Source organism: Kogia breviceps, chromosome 7 (assembly GCF_026419965.1).
Source record: "Kogia breviceps isolate mKogBre1 chromosome 7, mKogBre1 haplotype 1, whole genome shotgun sequence".
Taxonomy (NCBI): Eukaryota; Metazoa; Chordata; class Mammalia; order Artiodactyla; family Physeteridae; genus Kogia; species Kogia breviceps.
The window spans coordinates 403,112-424,174 of NC_081316.1; the positions used below are offsets into that span (position 1 = coordinate 403,112).

General features: G+C 40.6%; 1 protein-coding gene and 1 non-coding gene across 5 annotated transcripts in view; one reads left to right on the forward strand and one right to left on the reverse strand.

Moving 5' to 3' along the window:
- The window catches only part of IFTAP (intraflagellar transport associated protein), a 63,319-nt gene that overhangs the window by 16,199 nt on the left and 26,057 nt on the right, over positions 1–21,063 (forward strand). For all 4 annotated transcript variants that reach the window (XM_067039400.1, XM_067039401.1, XM_059068214.2 and 1 more), the window contains exon 2: positions 894–1,048. In XM_067039400.1, the coding sequence (XP_066895501.1) occupies positions 907–1,048 (142 nt within the window). In that variant the 5' untranslated portion in view covers positions 894–906. The remainder of the gene's footprint in view (positions 1–893; positions 1,049–21,063) is intronic.
- Positions 11,487–11,594, reverse strand: LOC131760710 (U6 spliceosomal RNA). The gene has a single exon (XR_009336809.1). It is a non-coding gene; the product is annotated as a U6 spliceosomal RNA (small nuclear RNA).

Below are 21,063 nucleotides of genomic sequence, written 5' to 3' on the forward strand. Positions count from 1 at the left end.
GAGATGGGAAGCTAAAGCTTTCAAAGAGAAACTGGATTCTGAACTGGGTTTTGAAAAAGAAATTAAGTGAATGAAACGAGAAGATTGAGAAAGGACAGTAGAGGCTGCTTCAAATATCTGAAAGGATGTCACGGATAAAAGGGATTGAAGTTATTCAGTCCCAGCCCGGGACTCAGGACCCGCTGGGCTAGGGTACCGGGAGACAGATTTAGGCTCAGTCTTAGAAGGAGGCTTTAACAGAGCTGTCCAAAGGCTTCTTTGGAACATGCAGAGTTTCCAGTGTCTGGATGTGTTAAAGCACAGACAAGTCAGCTGTTTGGCAGCGATAGTACAATAGTATGGAGGGGTTTGTGTGCGTCATGCAATGGTGAGAGAAACATAGTGAAGTACTTAAGGGCATGGGTTCTAGGATCACACTTCTAGAACTGACACTTCTGCCTACTGGCTCTGTGATCTGAGCTAGAATTGTTATGAAGTTAACATAAAAGTGCTCGGAACAGCACCTGTTACCTGGTAAGTGCTGAAAAGGAACTAGTAAGTATGAGCCACTATTGTTGTCATTGGAAGGGTGGTTGTTTGACATATTCTTTGAAGTTCACCTTACCTTGAAAGATTTTGGGTTTCTAATCGTGTAACTGTGTGATGATATTCCTGTGAATTAAGAAGATGGAAGTGAGGAACTGAAGCAAAAATAAAATTGTGATAGTTAACAGTTCAGCAGTTGAGATAGGAATAAAACTCTGGTCTCTTGAACTAGGGTTTATTGCTCTACTAACTATCTTGATTTGTTCTTTTAGGGCCTTGGAATTCTTCTGCCTAGACATCTGGAGTAGTTTTAGGAGAGGCTGGTACCGCACAACTCTCTGTAGCTCATGTTTTTCTTTGTCTTACAGAGACAGTGGCTTCATGAAGAGGAATGCCTGCCGGATACCAGAATTGGAGGTGATGGGTGAAGACCCGCATATGGAAGACGCCTTGGATAAGTTTGTTAATTGTCACGAGCAAACGTATGAAGAATTTCTGAGCACTTTCACTCATCTTTCAAAAGGTAAAATGGAGAAGTCAACTTTCTGTAGCCGTTGAGACAATGAATTTTCTTATAGTTTTATGTCTTTGCTGTCTTTTTCAGAAAGACTATTGAGTGAGCATTCATTCATTCTATCTCTTTGATCTGGTCAGGGCGTTTGCAGCTGATGCATGTAAATACTAACATTTTTATCCAGTCAAGAGTTGTATTATGGAGTCAGAGCCATTGAATCTGAGAACTAAAGAGGACTTGAGAAATCATTTACTATAATCCCTTCGTTTTATTTTTGAAGAAACACAAGTGCAAAAAAGTGGAGGTTTTTGAAAGCATATAGAAAACAGTGAAGAAACCTAGCGCAGTGTAGGGTGTGGAGTTACACTGCACATTTTGGGGTTACGCCATAGCCACTCTCTGCCTTGCGGGGAGGTCTTAGAATAAAGAGGGGATAATCATAGTACCTTAAAGGCTGATGAAGGTTGATTGAGATAATCCATGTAAAACTGTTAGCATAGCGGCTGGCACATACATGCTCAGTGAAGGCTAGGGGTTAGTAGTATTGTTGTCGTGGCGGTGGTGGTGATGCTGACGCTGTGTTTCCTGTAGAGTGGAAACAACCTTTTAGACCGGAGTGATAACGAAAACCCTGAAGACCAGACCCGTGTGCCGCGTGTTTCTCGTGATGTGTTTGGTCGCCTCGTGCAGTATTGTTGTTTTATTGAGCCGGTAGTTAGAAGTGGGAAATTTTACATAAAGATCTTGATTTGCTTTTTTATTCTGATTAAGTGAGAAGATCGGGTACCCCTTATTTCCCTGATGGCAAGATCAGCTGGAGTTCAGGAGCCCTTGCCATGTGACCTCCCTCGTTTGACACACCCTCTGGCTCTCACACGCTCGAAAAACCTGTGTATACCCTTCCTGCTTCCTTCACTTAAGTGGCTCCTGTAGGCATTGAGTTCTTGCTCTCAACCTTGGTCCTTTCTGGGTCATGGGATCCACATTTGGGAGACTGTTGACTCAGCTCTTAAGCGGAGTCCAATGTGTGTCTGGTCATGACAATCTCAGGAGACCTGACTTCATGATTTGAAGTCATATAGTTCATGTGTCCTTAAGAAATGTAAAAGAAGGGTCGTTACAATGAAGAAAAGGAAAAGTGATTCCAACCTGATTCTTGTATTGTGCCAGGTAGTGGGAATATCATTATCTATTTTGTTTACACTTAAGGGAAACAGAAAATTTAGGAAATTCCTGTTAACTTGGGCTGTGAATGATCTATTTTGGCATGACATGTGGATCAAATTAATCTTGATAATGGCCAAATCGTCTTTTGGTTTATGCACATGGATTTAGGAAGGTGCTTGCTTTCTCTGAGCCTGATGATTTAGTTCCATGTTTTCCAGAGCCAAACATGGCCGTATGAATGGCTGGGGTAGGGTGTGGAAGCAAGGGTAAAACTGGCAGAATTAATGCATTTTGGTATGCCAGTGGCATTTTGATAATCCAAATTATTTTGGAAATTTATTCGTAAGGCTGACTTTATTTTTGTACTCTGAAAGACTAAGAACTTCTTGCAAGGACTTGGATATTCTAAGGAGGTTGTTTTTGTTTTTTGCTGTTTTTGTTTTGGGGATAAGGGGTCTATTCTTTTTTCAAATTTCAAATTTCTGTATGCTCATTCCATGCCGAGAGAAACTGTTGCAGATGTGGTGACTTCATTTTGAGTTCAGTTTTAGGCCCCAAACTGAGCTGAAATAAATGATGACACAAGTCATATAAACTGCATCTCCAAGCACACTAGTTTTTTCCCTTTCAAAATGTCCCTAGGCGCCAGTTCACATGATAAACTAATGACCTGAAAAAATTCCTCCTACAGCAAAGATTTGTGAGTGGAAAAATATGTCTTAAATCAGTAAGTGTCCTTTCTTCCCCCAGAAACATTTAAATACCTTCTGAAAAACCAAATAGTACTTAGGGGCAGGCCTAAGAGTTGAATGATAGCCAGCAGAATTGATCAGTCAGTGTGTTCTGTTTGTTATTCTGTTTGACGGGAGACATGAAAGCTGTTTCTTCAAAGTTTTCTCCTTCTTTCCAGCACTTCTTTTGTCTTAGTGTCTTTGGTTGTTTTGCTGATATGAAGTGGAATCTTTTCTGTGTTAAACTGGCTATCACCACATATGCTTATGTACATTTCTTTAGTAAGTTTAGTATCTCAAGTACATTACCATTTCCACGGATTGTTCTATTTATTTTTATAATAGTTATATGCCAGAATGTTTATGGGATTCATTTTCTTTCCAAGAGTGTTAAAGGGGTCAGTAATCCTATTAAAAATATTTCCCTGGAAAAAATTAAACTATAGCCTTATTGAAGAAATTCACATTACTGCTTCAGATGCTTGGAAAACAGTTGGAAACTGTTAATATTGTACCATAACTATAACTGTAGTACATTTATGTTGACCATGTTTTGCAGTTTTTTTAAAAAGCAGCTGATATTAATAATCACAGTGCATAGTTGATGATAACTCCAGTGTTTTGTCAAAATGTTTAAAGAGACATATTACTTATTAGTTTTAAGCATTTATAATTGAATTCTCAATTAGTGTCATCAGTTCAAGAAAGTAAGACCGAGTTTAAGATTTGTATTAGAAAATCAGCGTGCAGATTTTGGTTTTGTTCATTATCAGTGAAGACATTATATTTTTGACATTATTGTGGATAATGATAAGAGGCTGACTTTCAATCTTTGGTATTTCAGTTTCTTTGTGAATATAATTAATTTATACTAGACTATTTGTCTAAAGGAAAAAATGCTTCTTCCTCCTTATCTGTTATGTTTCCATCTTTTTTTAGGTTACAAAAACACAGATATAAATAATTATACTTGATTTTCTGTTAATGCATTCATTCATTTATTCATTCAGTAATCCTCTGTGTCTTGTTATGATCTGAGTTTCTTGTTTTAGATGCTAAGGATTCAAAAACAATTAAGATACAGTTTGTGTTCTCAAGCACTCATAGTCTCACACACACACATAACACACACATACACATACACACACACACACATACACACACGCCATTATTGTTATGATTTTGTGCTTCAGGTTAAATGATTAATTTCCATTAAGGTTGCCAATTTTACCAACTTCAGCTTAAAATGCTTTGGAAATTGAAATGAATCTACCGTGATTTTATGATTAACTCTTAAATAGGACTTTGCATTTCATTCTTAAAATACCTAGGATCCAGATTCCCTAGAATCCAGATTTACCAGTTTCTATATTACCCCATAATAATAGCTTTTCACTCAACAGCCATATTTATCTACTTTAACCTATTTTCTTATGTCGAGATCAAAGATCTTGTTTCTGATTTTGATGTGTAATTTTGTTTCTTGTTTTCTTTATGCCATTCTCATTTCACTTTCAATACTTCCTGCTTTTAGCATTTTATTGTTTTTTCAACCTATATTTGGAAAAAAGAATCCTGTCATCTCAGTCTCCCTTTCTCCCTTCACACTTGTTAATGTTTGAATTAAATTCCCCTTAGGTAGAACATTGTGTGTCTGAATGTTCTGGACAAACGGCTTTGCCTGTGGCTTTATAATCTGGTGGTGGTCTAGTCTTTGATCGTCCCAAACTCTTAGTTTCAAAACCTCTGAATAGGTTTCAGTTTTTCTTAGGTTTTAATAATCTTAATAATCATGAGAAAGTTTGACCTTCTCTTATGGATAAGCAGCTAACATTTGTTAAGTACTAGGTATTATGCTTAGCACTTTACCTGGATCATCTCAATCTTTGTAATTACCTAGTGAATTTCTTTTTTTCATTTTAATTTTTATTATTCTCAACTTACAGATGAGGAAACCAAGGCTTAAGTTTAAGCAAATTGCTGTTATAGACTAAATTGTGTCCCTTCAAAATTTATCTGTTGCAGCCCTAACCCGTAAGGCAACTGTATTTGGAGACAGAGCCTTTGAAGAGGTAATTAAGATTAAATGAGGTCATAAAGGTGGGGTCCTAATTCCGTATGACTGGTGTCCTCATGAGAAGAGACGCCAGGGATGCCTGTCCCCAGAGAAACCACCACAGGAGGGCACAGCGAGAAGGCGGCCATTTGCAAGCTAAGGTGAGGGGCCTCAGGAGAAACCAGACCTGCCTACACCTTGACCTCAGACTTCCAGCTTCCAGAAGTGTGGGAAAATAAATTTGTGTTGTTTCAGCCACCTAGTCTGTGGTATTTTGTTATGGCAGCCCTCACGGAATTGCCTAAGGCCATGTCACTAGTTAGCGATGGCATTGGGTTATGGGTCTAGTCATTGTGGCTCCAGAGCCCGTACCCTGAACCATGTTGCTTTTCTGCCTTCTGTACAGCATCAGGCAGTTCCCAGGGTCTGGGATTCACTGGCATGTGGACAATGTGAGCCATAGGAATGGATGTGCTACCCCAAAACGCTTTGTACTGCTCCAGAGTGCAAGCTCCACGATGGCTGATTGCTTGGGGGTTTTGTTCACCATTGTTACTCTAGTGTCTAAAACAGTGTTTGGTAACGTAGAATAAGTCAATGCTTAATAAATATTTGTTGAATAAATGAAACAAAAAGAAAACAAGAGAATGAAGGATGTCAGAAACACAGATAGGAGGGCCTCAGACCAAACCCTAAAGAACAGCCACATTTAATGGCACAGTAAGAAGAGCCCGCCAAAGGGTGCCCCGATGTCATGATGCCCCGAGTTTGGATTTGCTACACTAGCTACACAGACACACACAGACACACACACACACACACAGACACACACACACACAGACACACACACACACAGACACACACACACACACACACAGACACACACACACACAGACACACACACACACAGACACACACACACACACACACACACACACACACAGACACACACACACACAGACACACACACACACACACACAGACACACACACACACACACACAGACACAGACACAGACACACACACACACACACACACACACACAGACACACAGACACACACACAGACACACACAGACACACACACACACACACACACACACACAGACACACACAGACACACACAGACACACACACACACACACAGACACACACACACACACACACACACACACACACACACACACTGCAAGTGATTTTGAAAAAGAGAGGCAAAGAAGGAGAGAAGCACCTAGAGTCAGGGAGACTAGCTTAGCTAGGAGGCTGAGCAGAAATGCATATATGGTTGCAACAGACTCCGCTAGGGCCGTGGAGGAGGAAAGGGAAAGGAACTAGGGCCCGTGCAAGTGAGAGTGACAGTACTTGGTAACAGGTGACTGACAGAGGATTAGGGAAAAGAAACAAAGATGAGTCACAACTGTTTTGCCTGGAGATCCTGAGGCCCACCGAGGCCAAGTGACTTGTTCAAAGTTCTCATTTCAGGAGCCTTTTATTTTTTCCCTTACTGAGTGTGTGTTCTGTCAAGAGCTCAGGATCTTGGGCTGGAACTTGGTTTACACTTCTGGACTGGTGAATTTTGAGTTGTCATTTCAGCCAAAGGAATATCACCACTCACACTTGACAACTTCTGAAAAATGTAATTAAAAATGAAACTGGTGACAGCACATAAAACAGCATGTTACCGAAGTTGACGTATCATTTTGGTCCCCAAAGCTATTTTGAATTTGAACGTTAGAAATGCATCTTTAAACTTCCAAAGAGGGACAAAGAGTCTTTTCCCCATCTGAAGAATGAATTTAAAATCTGCTGTAGAAAAATACCACAGAGAAAAATAGAGAAAGCAGCTGGCCCTCTTACCAATTTCAGAGCAGAAGGGAATTTCAGTAGAGCATAAAAACAGCTTTCTCTCATAAAGAAAACACAACAACAAAAAATAATCCTCGCTGTGCAGCCTTTTGCAGTTGTTTTCTGTCAAGTATTAGATAGAGACCAGCGGGCTTAGCGTTGTTTTGACACCCTTGCAACTGGCAGATTGCCTGCCAGAGGAAGCTGGAAACCAACTGACCAGCTTTATGCTTCCAGGTGGCACTTAAGCCACATCTTCTGGGCTGTTGTTATCAGTCATTTAATTCCCTACTGAATATTGAGCGGTGTTTTTAGTTCACAGGCCATTTGCAGTGTCTTTCTGTTTCCTTTTTTACCTTAGCCACATTAAGAAAAAAAGGCAACTCGGGAAGCACTTTTGCAAATGTGAGTTTAACAGTAAAGTGCACTATTGAAAATAGCACAGCAAGTAGCAGTAAACTTGCTTTAACTTAAGACATAGACCACTGGGATGTTAAATTCAAGAGAAATTTGTAGAAGGCATCATATGAGGACTTGGTAATAAAAGCAACTAGGCAATTAAAAAAAAAAACCCCCACCTAATTAACCTGGCATCCCAGGGGAGAGAATAAGGAAGCAGTTATTGATTGATTGATTGATTTTTTTTGGTATTGCTGAAAAGACTAAAAGGAGAAGGAAAAAAGCTCATGGTTTTCTATTGATCATACATTTAGTAGCTATCTGAATCGGACTTATTTATCACAGCATAACATCAAATATCACGTAGAACACTGAAGGAGAAAAAAGTATTGGATGAAGTGAACTACTTTATAGCAGAGTCCTATGGAAGAAGCATCATCAGCTGTTTAACCTGTTCTTTCTCTTTGGGGGACCATCTGCAAACTGTCATTAAGCAATTTTCGTTTGTTTCTCTATTTATTTTGTCATCACTAAATCACTTCACTTAGGGAACAAATTGACAAATTATGAAACACAGAAAACTGCTGGTTCAGTTGCAGAAGGAAATTTCCCCCTCTCAAATTATGATGGATTTTGAGCTGATCAAGCCATTTTGTTTTAGAGATATTACCATAAATCTTCAGCCACAGTTGTTACAATTCATATTCATTTTACACATGAATATTTGGTCCATAGCTAGTCATCTGTTTTCTCTGCTGTAGTTTAGGTGTAATTGGATAAGGAAAGAAAATGTATTTAAGTATTTACAACATTTTGAATTACAGTCATTACATTTATTTTCAGCAGTGTTTTTAACATATTTTCTTTCAATAAATATCTTTTCTAGTGTGTTTTCTCAGTAAAACACACATAAGATATTATGTGAAGTTTTAAATTTGACTTATGTCCAAATAAATGAATCATTTTATTTCTCTCTTTATAACTTTTCAATACACACACATATACATATATATTATATAGTATATTTTACATGTACATATAAATTGGAGAGGTGAACTTTCTTAGGCAAATGGAATTTTGAACTTTTCCAAAACACAAGCAAAGAATTACTGGTAGCCAAAGAAACTTTTAAGATGGTTGCTATCAACCTTTAAGTAGCCAATTTAAACAATATTAAGTGCATGCACATCTGTTTCATATGCATTTTTCTTTAATTTTTACTTATTGTCAATATGTTGTTATACTTGATGGAAAAGAGTAAATTACTGGACTTGAAACTGAGGTGGTCATAAGATTGTGTCCTTTGATTCAGTGAATGGGTACATAGTCACATCTGGATGGTTTTAGCAAAATGTTCTTTCAGCCGTAGAACAATAATATTTTCTTTGAAATGGTCAGCTAAACCCAAAGGGATACAAACAGGAAACTTTATTTTAACCAAACTCATATCTTCCTTCTATGAAAATCCAACCACAGTCAGTCTAGTATGAGATTTTTTTGTGTCTTTTTTTTCCTTCCTATTTGGATTCATTCCAGGTGGGATAGATGGAAGTGAACACTAGTTAGCTTACTCTTTTTGCAGCCCATTGCTCCCTTAGCACAGTGAGGAACCATTGTACCATTTTCATGTTCTTTCTGGACCTAGCCTGCCTCTGTATTAGTTTTTGTAGTGTGTGAATCCCTGATTAGAAAAAAGGGATTGTGAATCAAGTACCATTTTCTCTTTTTTTCCCACCTTCTCCACATTAGGCTTTGTGTGACTTATAGCCGGTCATCTAATTCCGGGGTATTGGGCTTAGTCCCTAAATGTAATGCCAATCCAGTTCTTGCTAATGTTGAGGTCATTTCTGTATTGACTGTATTTCCTGCTACAATTCAGGCATCGAGCTAGAATCTGGGAACACAAGATGAACGGGACAGAAATACGTTGTTCTTACTTATTTCTGTGTTCTGGGTGTTCCAAGAGCTCTAGGTGTGTGAAGGCACAACAGCAATCTACATGTTTGTAGACTACGTACAGTTTCAGGTTGATTGGTAAGGCAATGCATAAAACAGTATCCAGAATATTGCCTTTGGTTTTCGAGTCTCAATTTTAGATTGAATAAACACTTAATACGAGTTAAAAACAGAGCAATAGGAATGCTTAGAACAGCGGATTTAGAGACGTTTTCTTCTTTTTTTTACTTCAAGCTCTTTTTATATTCAAGGGATGTCTTGGAGCACTCTGAAAAAAACCAGGGAGTGTGAAAGACATGTATAATGTAAGTCTGTTCTTGCATTGCTCTCATGTGCCAATGTACGAGTCCTACATTATTACAGATTTATAGAGAAGAGGTTATTTTACCTCATAAAGTTTGAAAACTTCTAGGAAGCATTTATTTATAAAGGAGACAGGAGCAAATGACTCCAGCTTTCTCCAACCTATATGAATAGAAGAGGTTGTCTTGGGTAGATGCATCTTTGTGTAGGCAGACAGAAGGGCATGATCTCAAGGTGAAGGGAAATTTCTTAGGTTGGAGGAATTTAGTTTTATGAAGAATTTAGTATACTGCCCTTATATTTCTTATTTTGTTGGGGGCAGGACCAGTGTAACGGAAAGGATGCTATTCTAATGTAGGATTCAGAAGACCTCGTCCAGGCATTTATTAACTCTTTGAGACTGCAGTCCTGCCACTACTACTGCTACTATCTCTGAATCTATAAATCAGGGATAATTCTGTCTGCTTGGTGTCTCATGGTTATGGAGAGATTCAGAGGAAATATACATGAAGGTACTTGATAAGTTTTTTTTGTTTGTTTGTTTGTTTGTTTGTTTTTTTGCGGTATGCGGGCCTCTCACTGTTGTGGCCTCTCCCGTTGCGGAGCACAGGCTCCGGACACACAGGCCCAGCGGCCATGGCTCACGGGCCCAGCCGCTCCGCGGCATGTGGGATCTTCCTGGACCGGGGCACGAACCCGCGTCCCCTGCATCGACAGGCGGACTCTCAACCACTGAGCCACCGGGGAAGCCCGGTCCTTGATAAGTTTTAAAGATTTACTCAAGTGTTATGACTCTGGGGGCTATTTATTATTTAAAAGAGGAACATCAAGGTTAAATATTACAGAAATCTTGATTTTACAATATAAAAAATGTAAAATACTGTCTACAGTATTTTATATTTTTATAAAATTTTATATATTTCAGTATAGTTTTCCACACCTCTTCACTGAAGTAGTTAAAACCAATTATGTATAGTATGTATTGTGTAGTATCTATGTATAGTGCGTATTGTATAGTGTAACATTATACAATGCAGAGAATAATCCTACACTGGCCTCTGGTGGATGGACTAAATTATATGTCTACGCATAACCTTCAGGCAAAGGTATATTTATGTGCCTTGACAAAGATGAAGTATCAGGAACTTCTTTTTTTTAATTCTAAAGTTTTAGATTCGGCTCCACGGAATCTTTACTTGGGACTCTTACCTTAAGTATATGTAAAGATCGCCTGGGAGATGCTCATTAAAGTGCAGCTTCCTGAGGCTCAGTCCCCCAGTTCTGAATGACTAGTTCTAGTGCACAGCCAGGAAGCTTGACTTGCAGGCCAGCTTTGAGAAACACCCTAAATGAGATTAAGGCGGGGCATGGGAAGATGGATGAATTCATCCAAATTCTGTGCTTTTGTATATATAGTATTTCTCTAGGAATAAGTTCCATCACTTTCATGAAATTGTCCACACTCTTCACCCAAAGTGTAAGAATAATTACTTTACTTTAAATGTAACTTTAGTTTAATGTCATCATTTCATATTATTTAAAAGATACTTTGACAGTGAAAAAGCATGACATGTTACAGGAATGAGTTTTTAATTGAAATATAGTTGATTTACAATGTTGTGTTAATTTCTGCTATACAGCAAAGTGACTCAGTTATACACATATATATGTTCTTTTTATATTCTTTTCCATTATGGTTTATCCCAGGATATTGAGTATAGTTCCCTGTGCTATACAGTAGGACCTTGTTGTTTATCCATTCTCTATAGAGTAGTTTGCGTCTGCTGACTCCAAACTCCCAGTCCATCCCTCCCTCACCCCTCCTCCCCCTTGGCAACCACAAGTCTGTTCTCTATGTCTGTGAGTCTGTTTCTGTTTCATAGATAGGTTCATTTGCGCCATATTTTACATTCCACCTGTAAATGATATCATATTGTATTTGTCTTTCTCTTTCTGACTTACTTCGCTTAGTATGATAATCTCTAGTTTCAAAAAATATGGAACACTTCACCCATTTATGCGACATGTTTGTGCAGGGGCCGTGCTAATCTTCTCTGTATTGTTCCAATTTTAGTATCCGTGTTACCAAAGCAAAGCACTACAGCAATGGTTTTACTTTGATCTTGCTAATCTCTGATACAGAGGCTAGGATATAATAGCTTACAGAATTTTAGGGTGGGCGCTGGTTCAGCATATATTCTGTCCCAAGTCTGAAGGATTATAGTGCATGTGTCTGCAGGCCAAAGTTACCCAATCACAGGGAAATCTGTCTACTTCTGCTGTTGCCAGAAGAGTATCTGAGTATCTTGCCATTAGCGAGTACACAGGCAAGAGACTTGGGAGAACACCTGGGCTATGAAGGCATCTTGTTGCACGTACTTCTAGGAAATGCCCCTCCAATAATTTTGTGCTTTTGGTAACTTTTCTGCTCTGTGTTTCATACATGAGGGTACTTTGTAAGTTTAAAAAATTTACTCAGGTGTAAAATTTTATGATTGGGGTAACTATGATTTAAAAGAGGGACTTCAAAGTTAAATTTTAAAGGAAACATGAGTCCAAAATATTAAAAAATGTAAATGTAAAATATCATATATGTATATGTATATTTTTCTTTGGTATTTCTAGGAAAGACTTCTTAAGGAGGAAGGAGATGCATGTATATGTTCTCCCTGGATTGAGGGTTTGAAGAAAATGCTTTTCACCTCTACAAATGCATATTTATTTTTTTGTTCATGGTAAGAAAATTAGAAAATACAGAGAGGCACCCAGACACATGCATATACACATATACAGCAAAACAAAAAACATACTCTTTCTGCAGCAGTAAAATTTTTAACTACTCTGTGGTCATTCAGAACGAAGATTAACATTTCTCATTCTCCCTTGCAGTTGGGTATAGCCATTTGACTAAGTATGTGCCAGTAAGAGGTGAGGGGAACTGCTGATACGTGTAACTTCTGGGTCAAATCCTTAAGAAACGTGCCCTGGACTCTTAATTCCATTTCCCCTGGCAGGAACTAGGCGGTCATTAGAGCAACTCCTTAGACCCAAAGGTGGAAGCCATGTGCTGAGGGTGGCAGAGCACCCCACCAGCCTGGATCCCTGGGTCATCTCATGGAACAGAGCCTGTCTACCTGCCCTAAACTGTTACATGAGAAATAAAATTCTTATTTCAGCTGCTCTATTTTGATGCCTGCTTGACATAGTAGCTTAAACCACGCCTTCACTAGTAACAGAGGGAGATAGATGTCCAGGCTTCTCTCTCTTTCTTACTCTTGCTTGGAGCAAGGGTGTGGCAGTGCTTCATGTTGAATTGTGTGGAGAAGGGTCGTGTTCTAGGAAAGGCAAAGCAGAAAGATAGGAGGAGCCTGGGTTCTAGGATGACTTTGTGGAGCAGAGCAACCATATTAGCCCTGAATTGCCTACACCTGTGCTATTGCATGAGTGAGAAATAGACTTCCATCTTGTTTAACTGATTGTTACTCAGGGTATCTGTTTCATGTAGGCAAACCTATATATAATTAATAAAGCCATAATCCTATGTCTTAGAGATAAACCATGGGTGTATTATATATCCTTCCTGAATTTTTCTGTTGATTAATTTGTATATATATATACAATTATTAGTTAAGAATATACACTTGGTGACAACCAGGATTTGAACCTAAGCTCTGCTACTTCCAAATTAGGTGGTCTTAGGAAAGTTATTTAATATCTCTGAGCTTCAGTTTTATTATCTATAAAATGGATGTAGGGCTTCCCTGGTGGCGCAGTGGTTGAGAGTCTGCCTGGCGGTGCAGGGGACACGGGTTCGTGCCCTGGTCCGGGAAGATCCCACGTGCCGCGGAGCGGCTGAGCCTGTGAGCCATGGCCGCTGAGCCTGTGTGTCCGGAGCCTGTGCTCCGCAACGGGAGAGGCCACAGCAGTGAGAGGCCCGCGTACTGCAAAAAACAAAAAACAAAACAAAATAAAATGGATGTAACAAGCTCTACTTCATAGGCTTATTCTTAGGATTAAATAATTATATATCTATAAAACACACATACACATAGATGTTTGTTTATGTTAATACTTCCTGAATTATAGTAAGGGCTCAACCTAATAGTTTCATTCATTTATATATTCAGCAAATTTATTATAATTACTTTGTAACAGTGTGATCATACTATTTATTCTGTCTGTAACTTGCTCTTTCATATAACATTATGTTATGAACATCTTTCCATGTCAGTAAATTTGGTTATTTAACAGTATTTTTCATGACTGCATTGTGTGTAATCGTATGGATAGGCCATTATTTATTTAGCCATCCTTTTTGTTGAACACAGGTCATTTCGAATTTTTTGCTTCTGTAAATGACGTTATATTGCACATCCTGATTCATACAGTTAATGCTCATTGAACACCTAGTATGTGCGAAATACTGTTCACACAAGTGAACAAAAGAGACAAAGATCATTATCTTCAGGGAATTTGCATCCTGTAAGGGGGAGACAGACAACACACAGTAAACACAACAAATAAGAAAAACACCTGTGTTGGAAAATGGTAATTTCTCTGGGAAAGAAAAGGAATACAGAGCAGAGTATTAGGCTCATGAGCGCCGGTAGCGGGGGTGTAAGGGTGCGATTTTACGCAGGGTGATTTGGTCAGGCCTCCGCGGGAAGGTAAAATCTGAATGCGGATTGGAAGGAAGAGAGGGAGTTAAGCCTGCAGAGACTTGAGGGAAAAGCATTTGAGGCCAAGGGAACAACTAGTACAGAGGCCTAGTGGCAGCAGTGCCTGGCCTGGTTGAGGAAGAGCGCGGAGGCCAGAGTGACCAGAGTGGCCTGAGCAGGGGTGAGAGGAGGAGGAGCTGAGGTCAGGGGCTGTGGAGGTGGGCGTGGATGAGGCGTGGGTAGCCGTGTAGGTCCTTGTAATGACTTTGGCTGTGTTAGTAGTCGTATTAATTTTGGGTAGCTACATTTTTGCACCCTTCTTATTTATGGCCTTTGGATAAATTTTTACACGTGGAAATGCTGGTTCAAAGATATGAAAAAATGTAAGGCCTTGATTAAGTAAAAGTTTTCAGGGGAATAGATCAGACTTTTTTTTTTTTTTTTTTTTTTTTTTGGCTTTGTAGTGAAATCTTTGCCCACATATGTAATTATTTTTTTGGATAAATTCTTAGACATGGAAATGCTGGCTGAAAGATAGGCAGAATGTTATGCCTTTGAGTGAGTAAAAGTTTTAAGGGGATAGATTCTGTTTCTCCTAGGCAGAAGTCATGTCCTTTAACTTCCCCCATTCCTAGTCTTCCAGCCTAGCATGGTGCTAAGCACACAGTGAGCTCACTGGGTGTGTCAGTCTACCTTTCCGTCTTAACCATCACATGTCCTTGGGAATGGGGAAACAACATTTTCCCTTTCAGGAACTGTGAGTAAGTTTCTGATGGAGAGGTCCTTATTCTCCTGAGGCTTACATTTTAGTGGGAAGAGATAGAGCACGGACAATTAAGAGAGGTAATTGCAGATGATTTCAGATACATTTGAAGAAGAAGACAGGATTATGTTTCTAAGGCTGTGACCATACGAGACAATAAGATGATCAGAGTTGTAGCTTCAATTACTATATGCATTTTTCCCCTTGTTGGGGTGTGAGGGGAAGCTGGAACTCTGTGGTTGGCCTTTGTGTTGATTTCAGCATGTCGTGGCACCGCGTGGAATTGGATGAGGGATGGTGGTCTTTGGATCAAACTCAGTATTAGAATCAAAGGGGTACCATATGTGGAAACAATCCAGATGTCCAGTAACTGGTGAATGGAGAAACAAAATGTGGTCTATCCAGATAATGGAATAGTTTTTGACAGTAAAAAGGAGTGAAATACTGATATATACTACAATATGGATGGCCCTCAAAGATGTCATTCTAAGTAGAGAAGTCGGGTACAAAAGACCATGTATCATATGACTGTATTTATATGGAATGTCTAGGAAAGGCATATCTTTAGCTATAAACAGTAGATCAGTGGCTACCTGTGTTGGCAGTAGGAATGCGGAGTGGCTACAGATGAGTACCTGGGACTTTTTGGGGTGATGGAAATGATCTAAAAATGGAATTGTGGTGATGGTTGGACAACTCTATATATTTATTAAAAATTATTGAATTGTACACTTAAGTGAATTCTATAAATATACCTCACTAAAGCTATGGAGAGGTGGAGCTACTATTCATGGATACCTAGATCCTTACCTGAGTTCTTCACTGGATGAGCATATGGCCTCGTAACTCTGGATTTGGCTGAAGAACTAGGAGGATCCTGCTTGTCATAAATATTTCCTATTAAGAAAATAAACTGGGCTTCCCTGGTGGTGCAGTGGTTGAGAGTCCACCTGCCGATGCAGGGGACACGGGTTCGTGCCCTGGTCGGGGAAGATCCCACATGCTGCAGAGCGGCTGGGCCCGTGAGCCATGGCTACTGAGTCTGCGCATCCGGAGCCTGTGCTCTGCAATGGGAGAGGCCACAACAGTGAGAGGCCCGTGTACAGAAAAAAAAAAAAGAAAATAAACCATTTGTGCATAGGCTTGAAATGTTTAAGTAGATAAGGACAGTGATAAAAAAAGAAACAAGATCCTACTTTGTGTAGACAGTGTCACCAACAGGTGTCACCCTGTTAGGCATTCTGGGAGCCCAGGGAAGCAGTGCTCAAACACGCTGCATCTGCTCCCACGCTGGACCAGCTCCCTTCTGTGGCCTTGACTAAAGCAGTGGGGAAGGTGAATTTACCTTATGGGATGATATGTGTGGCCTCTCTGCACCAACATGTAATCCATTTAACAGGTTGCAAGCATGCTGTAATAGCTACTGCCACCATCACAGAGATGGTTTAGTTGTTGTTGTTGTGTTTAAGTTATCTGGGGCCTGCCAAATTAAAAGAATAATACAGATGGCCATGGGAAGATAAGGTGAACATTCTGAGATATCTAGAGGGAGGAAACATAACCACTTGGAGATATAGTGTCTTCATTTCTGTTCTAGAAACACAAAAAGAACCCACTTTGTGAGCTCTTTTCTCCTTTCTTAAAAATCCATCGCCGAGGCTCCCTTCTCACCTGGATTGCCACAGTAGCGCCATACTTTCTAGTATGAAAGTATCTGAACCTCTCTGCTGCATTCCATCCATTTCATCTTAGAGCACGGCTCTAGTTATGACTCCCAAGGGCCTTGGTATAGTACAGTTTTTGTCAAGCCCTGCAAATAGCAGCCCTTCCATGCATCGCAGAACTCGTGCTCCTGCCTTCCTGGAGTACACGGTGGTTCTTCCTCAGGCCCCACATGTGCCCGCACTGGGAGCTTTGTTTGTGCAGTTTTCCCTTTGTGGGATACCTCCTCACAGGGCTCACCTGCTGAGATCGTAGCCATCTTTCAAAGCCCAGCTCTGACTCCCCATTCCTATGTGAAGCCTTCTGTGATTCTCCCAAACCAATTGTGATTTCACCCTTCTCTAACTCTGGGCTCCCTTGTATCCTCTGCGTTAGTTGTGTTCTATTTGGGTGGTTTGCATACCTGGCTTAACTTCTTAGTTTGTAGACTCCGTAAGCGCAGGGACTGGGTCTTACCCATCTTGGGTCACTTTGCACATACTTGATGCCCACGATACAACCTGTGGGTTGAATAAGTTGCATAACTCAACTACCACCCAGATTTTCTCCCTGAAAATAAACTTACAGCAACTTGACACTTTCCTCACTTTTTTTTTTTCTCTCTGTAAGTGCCTAACGCTGGACATTTCAAAAATGTCAACTTACTGCTATTGTGTCCCTCATCTTGGACTTTTGACACACTTTTTTTTTTTTTTCTGAGCTAGGGTTGTGCATTTGTGTCTTGGCAGCTGGAGAGCTATGTCTATGAATAATGAGTCAATTATCATCCAGCCTCGGGGAAAGTGCAATTATTCCTGATGGGCCCAGCTAAGGTAATCCTCTCCCCTCTCCAGTGAAGAACATAAAACAGTTGGAATTCAGACCACTGCAAAACATTTGTCTGCTGAATTTAGCTTCTTTGGACTTATTCTGATTTATGATGGATTGGTTTTTAAATTGCTTATTTAATCCTAATGACTGTCACTCCAGGGGAGGCCGTATACCGAGGAGTATGTGATCAAGAAGCAGTGGAGTGAAGTAGTTTGGCTGGGCAAATGAAGAGCAAATATTGTCCAGAGCAGCATTGCTTTCGGCTGGGAGTATGATATGCAAATCACCCCCCTGACTTTCAGAGTACCCAGTCTCGTTATAAGCGTGATTGCTTAAACCCTGTGCTCCTGGCAGGAGGCTTTTGGCGACTACCCAGTGTTGCACAGAATTTCCCCTGCATGAATTTTTCTTTCCTCCTTAGCAACATATGCAGTATCTCTTCACAGCTGAGAACATGCTCTAGATTTGTATTTCTGTTGGCCATGGTGCGGAAGAACAGACACTCAGGTGTTGCTGGGAGAATTCGCTCGTGACTCTGATGTTGGTTGTGTTGATCTGTGAGCACTTTCCTGTAAGTGTAAACTTTCTTCTCAGCTCATGGACACTAGTCTGGCCTTTGAATGGATGAATTTGAATTTTTAAAAAGTTTCTTTCAAAACCGAGTTCTCTGAAACTGACCGCTTTCGTCTGGAAGATGTACAATCAATTCACGATTGGTGTTTAATTTATCAAGGCATCCATAGTTTCAACCTTTTGCGGGAGTGTAACCTTTTTCTTTGGCCTGAAATTAGACATTGTAGGTGCAGTTGGTGACCTCGTCAGGGAGATCTGTTGGAAGCTTGTCTGTTTGGTATCAAAAGAAAATTGAAATTCCATTGCTTCGGAATAACGAAACCTTTAGCAAAAAACCTTTGTTTCATGTGTATTGAAGTTTTGACTCAGAAATGCCCAAAGAAACACTCTTTCAGGTCTCAGTAACCGACTTGTTCTCTGAAATATTGCTGTTCGATTTCCAAAGTGTATTATGTCTGGCACTTGTTTCAAAGCAAGGAACATTAGGGATAAGATAAAAAGGTAGAAAGGGACCCTGATGAAAAGCAGAAACAGAAGAAGATGAAACGCACACGTGGGTGGCGTGTTTGGATGGCCACCAGGATAACTCTGGCGCTTGAATCAGGCTTTAGGCCACTTCGCGTCTGGGCTGTGCCAGTATCTGCCATTTTGTCATCATCATACTGAAAAAGAACTTTTCTCCTATCTTCTGCTGCCAAGAGATTTTTTTTTTTTGCTGTTTTTGTAAAAAATGATAAAAGCGTTTGTAAGAAGCACTTCGGGGTCTTTGGAGTGAAATAGTACTTACTCTTGTGAAACTGCTTTCAAGGTTTAGGAAGGAGTCTTAAACTGTAGGTTCAGTCAGAGAGGGAACAAGTTCTTTTCTGAATCTTTACATATTCTAAAAACGAAAGCTTTATGTTTATGAAAGGACGAAGTTTTGAAAGAGTAAACAAGAAATTGTGTTAGATCTGAGACCTCAACCATCATTCCAACATCAGCATCAGAAGCTGGGACTTCGTTACATTTTGCTCTTCATTTTGAAGCAGTTTCATCTGGTTATCTGTCAAATAACCTGGTGTTTTATTGGAAGTGGCAGAGGAGTACACCGAGTGATTATAAGAACAAACAGAACTTGTTCTTACAGAACATCTGTTCTTCCCAGACATCACTGTGCTTTTCAAGTATGTAAATCAATAGATTATTACGGTAGTGTTGTGCTGAGTACACGGTATTTTCTCAGGAAACGCTAGGTTTAGGTTGTGCTAGACTTAAAGGATAAGCAAGGAGAACTGAAACTATGCCGCCTCTTACTAGAACAGGGCACTGAGGGATGGCAGGGAGCCCCTGGAAGTCTGCTTGCCTCTGACTTTGATGAAGTTTGAAGAACCCTTTCATTCCTCCTCACTCCTGTTTCCAAGCGTCTCCACGCCTGTCTTGCTCCACGCTGCTGCCACTGCTTGTCTCTGCCCCAGGACTGATGATTTTACAGCCGTAATTGTGGCCGTAAAAGAGGAAGAAGTCAGGGAGGCTCAGTCCTAAGACCATTTTGTCCTCACTTCTGTGGCCTGGCACCGTGCTGGTTACTCCAGCAGTGTTCGTAAAGCCCTCCCATCAGCTTCCTTACTCAGGCCCTCAGCCCCTCCACCGCCAGCAGCCAAGGCGAGTGCTTCATATCAGAGTTTGCAGCGATTTGCTGGGGCACAAGGCAGGGCTCACCCATCCCAGTAGTAGCTAATTAGGAGTCATGGGTGTTGGTGCAGGAGGCAGTAGGGAGAGCTGGCCTGAGCTGGTGGTCTTTGCTAATAAATCCCTTTGAAAGAAAAAGCAGTGCATTAAATATTTGTGTTTTCCCTCTCTGGCTTATTGAGCTAATGCTGTATTATAGGCTAGGCTACCTTATCCCTGCTCTCCAACAGTATTTCTGTGTTCATGTACTATAGATATCCCTACAAGTCGTCTTTTTTTTTTTTTTTTAAATAAATTTATTTGTTTATTTATTTGGCTGCGTTGGGTCTTCGTTGCTGCATGCGGGCTTTCTCTCGTTGCGGCAAGCAGGCTTCTCAGGGCGGTGGCTTCTCTTGTCGCGGGGCACAGGCTCTAGGCGCGTGAGCTTCAGTAGTTGTGGCTCATGGGCTCTAGGGCGCAGGCTCAGTAGTTGTGGTGCACGGGCTTAGTTGCTCTGCGGCATGTGAGATCTTCCCAGACCAGGGCCTGAACCCGTGCCTCCTGCTTTGGCAGGCGGATTCTTAGCCACTGTGCCACCAGGGAAGCCCCCCTACAAGTCTTAATTCTACGAACGATGAGGTATTCAGAAGCAAACAGAGGATTCTGGCTGCCTGGCACCAGGCCGAGATCATTAGAACAGCAAGAATCTTTACTGATTTTGAAGCCATGCAACCAGAGGCTCAAGAGAAACAAACGTGCCACTTTGGTGGGTTAGGCTGTTTTGTTTTGTAAACCCTTCAGTTAGATACCTGCCCGGGTTGTTCACAGGTAAAACAAAGCCATGTGTCCAGACTCTTTCCATGCTGGAGTAATATAAGGGGATGGAACGGGATGCCCTAATCTGACAGTAGCTCGATTTCTGCCTCTTGGCCTCTTTGGAATCCCTTAGTCACCCTTCTAGTGATCCTTGAAGTCGATTCCTGTGTCTTGCTCTTGTCATTTGCAGCAAGGGAGTTCTAGTTTTAGTATGTGCCACGCACGCTGGGTTCTTCTTGTCCTGTTGTAAACTTTTCTTCTTTGTCTCCTTTCTGGGCTTTTAAAATTTCTTTTATTTTTTCTGCTTTATGCTTCTATTCTCTAAGAGCCCTTTCCCTTCATTTACTGTACTATCCTAAGTTGCACAGCAGTGAGTACTGGATTAGGAAGGCCTGGGTTCACACCCCCACTCTGCTACTTACCAGCTGTGTAACTTTGAACAAATTATTTAATCTCTCTGTAGGCCTTGCTTTCTTCACCTGTAAAATAGGGATACTAACAGTACCTACCTCTAGGGTTGTTGTGGGGCTTAAATGAGATTTATGAGATGCATAATAAAAGACAGTCTGACCCTCAAGT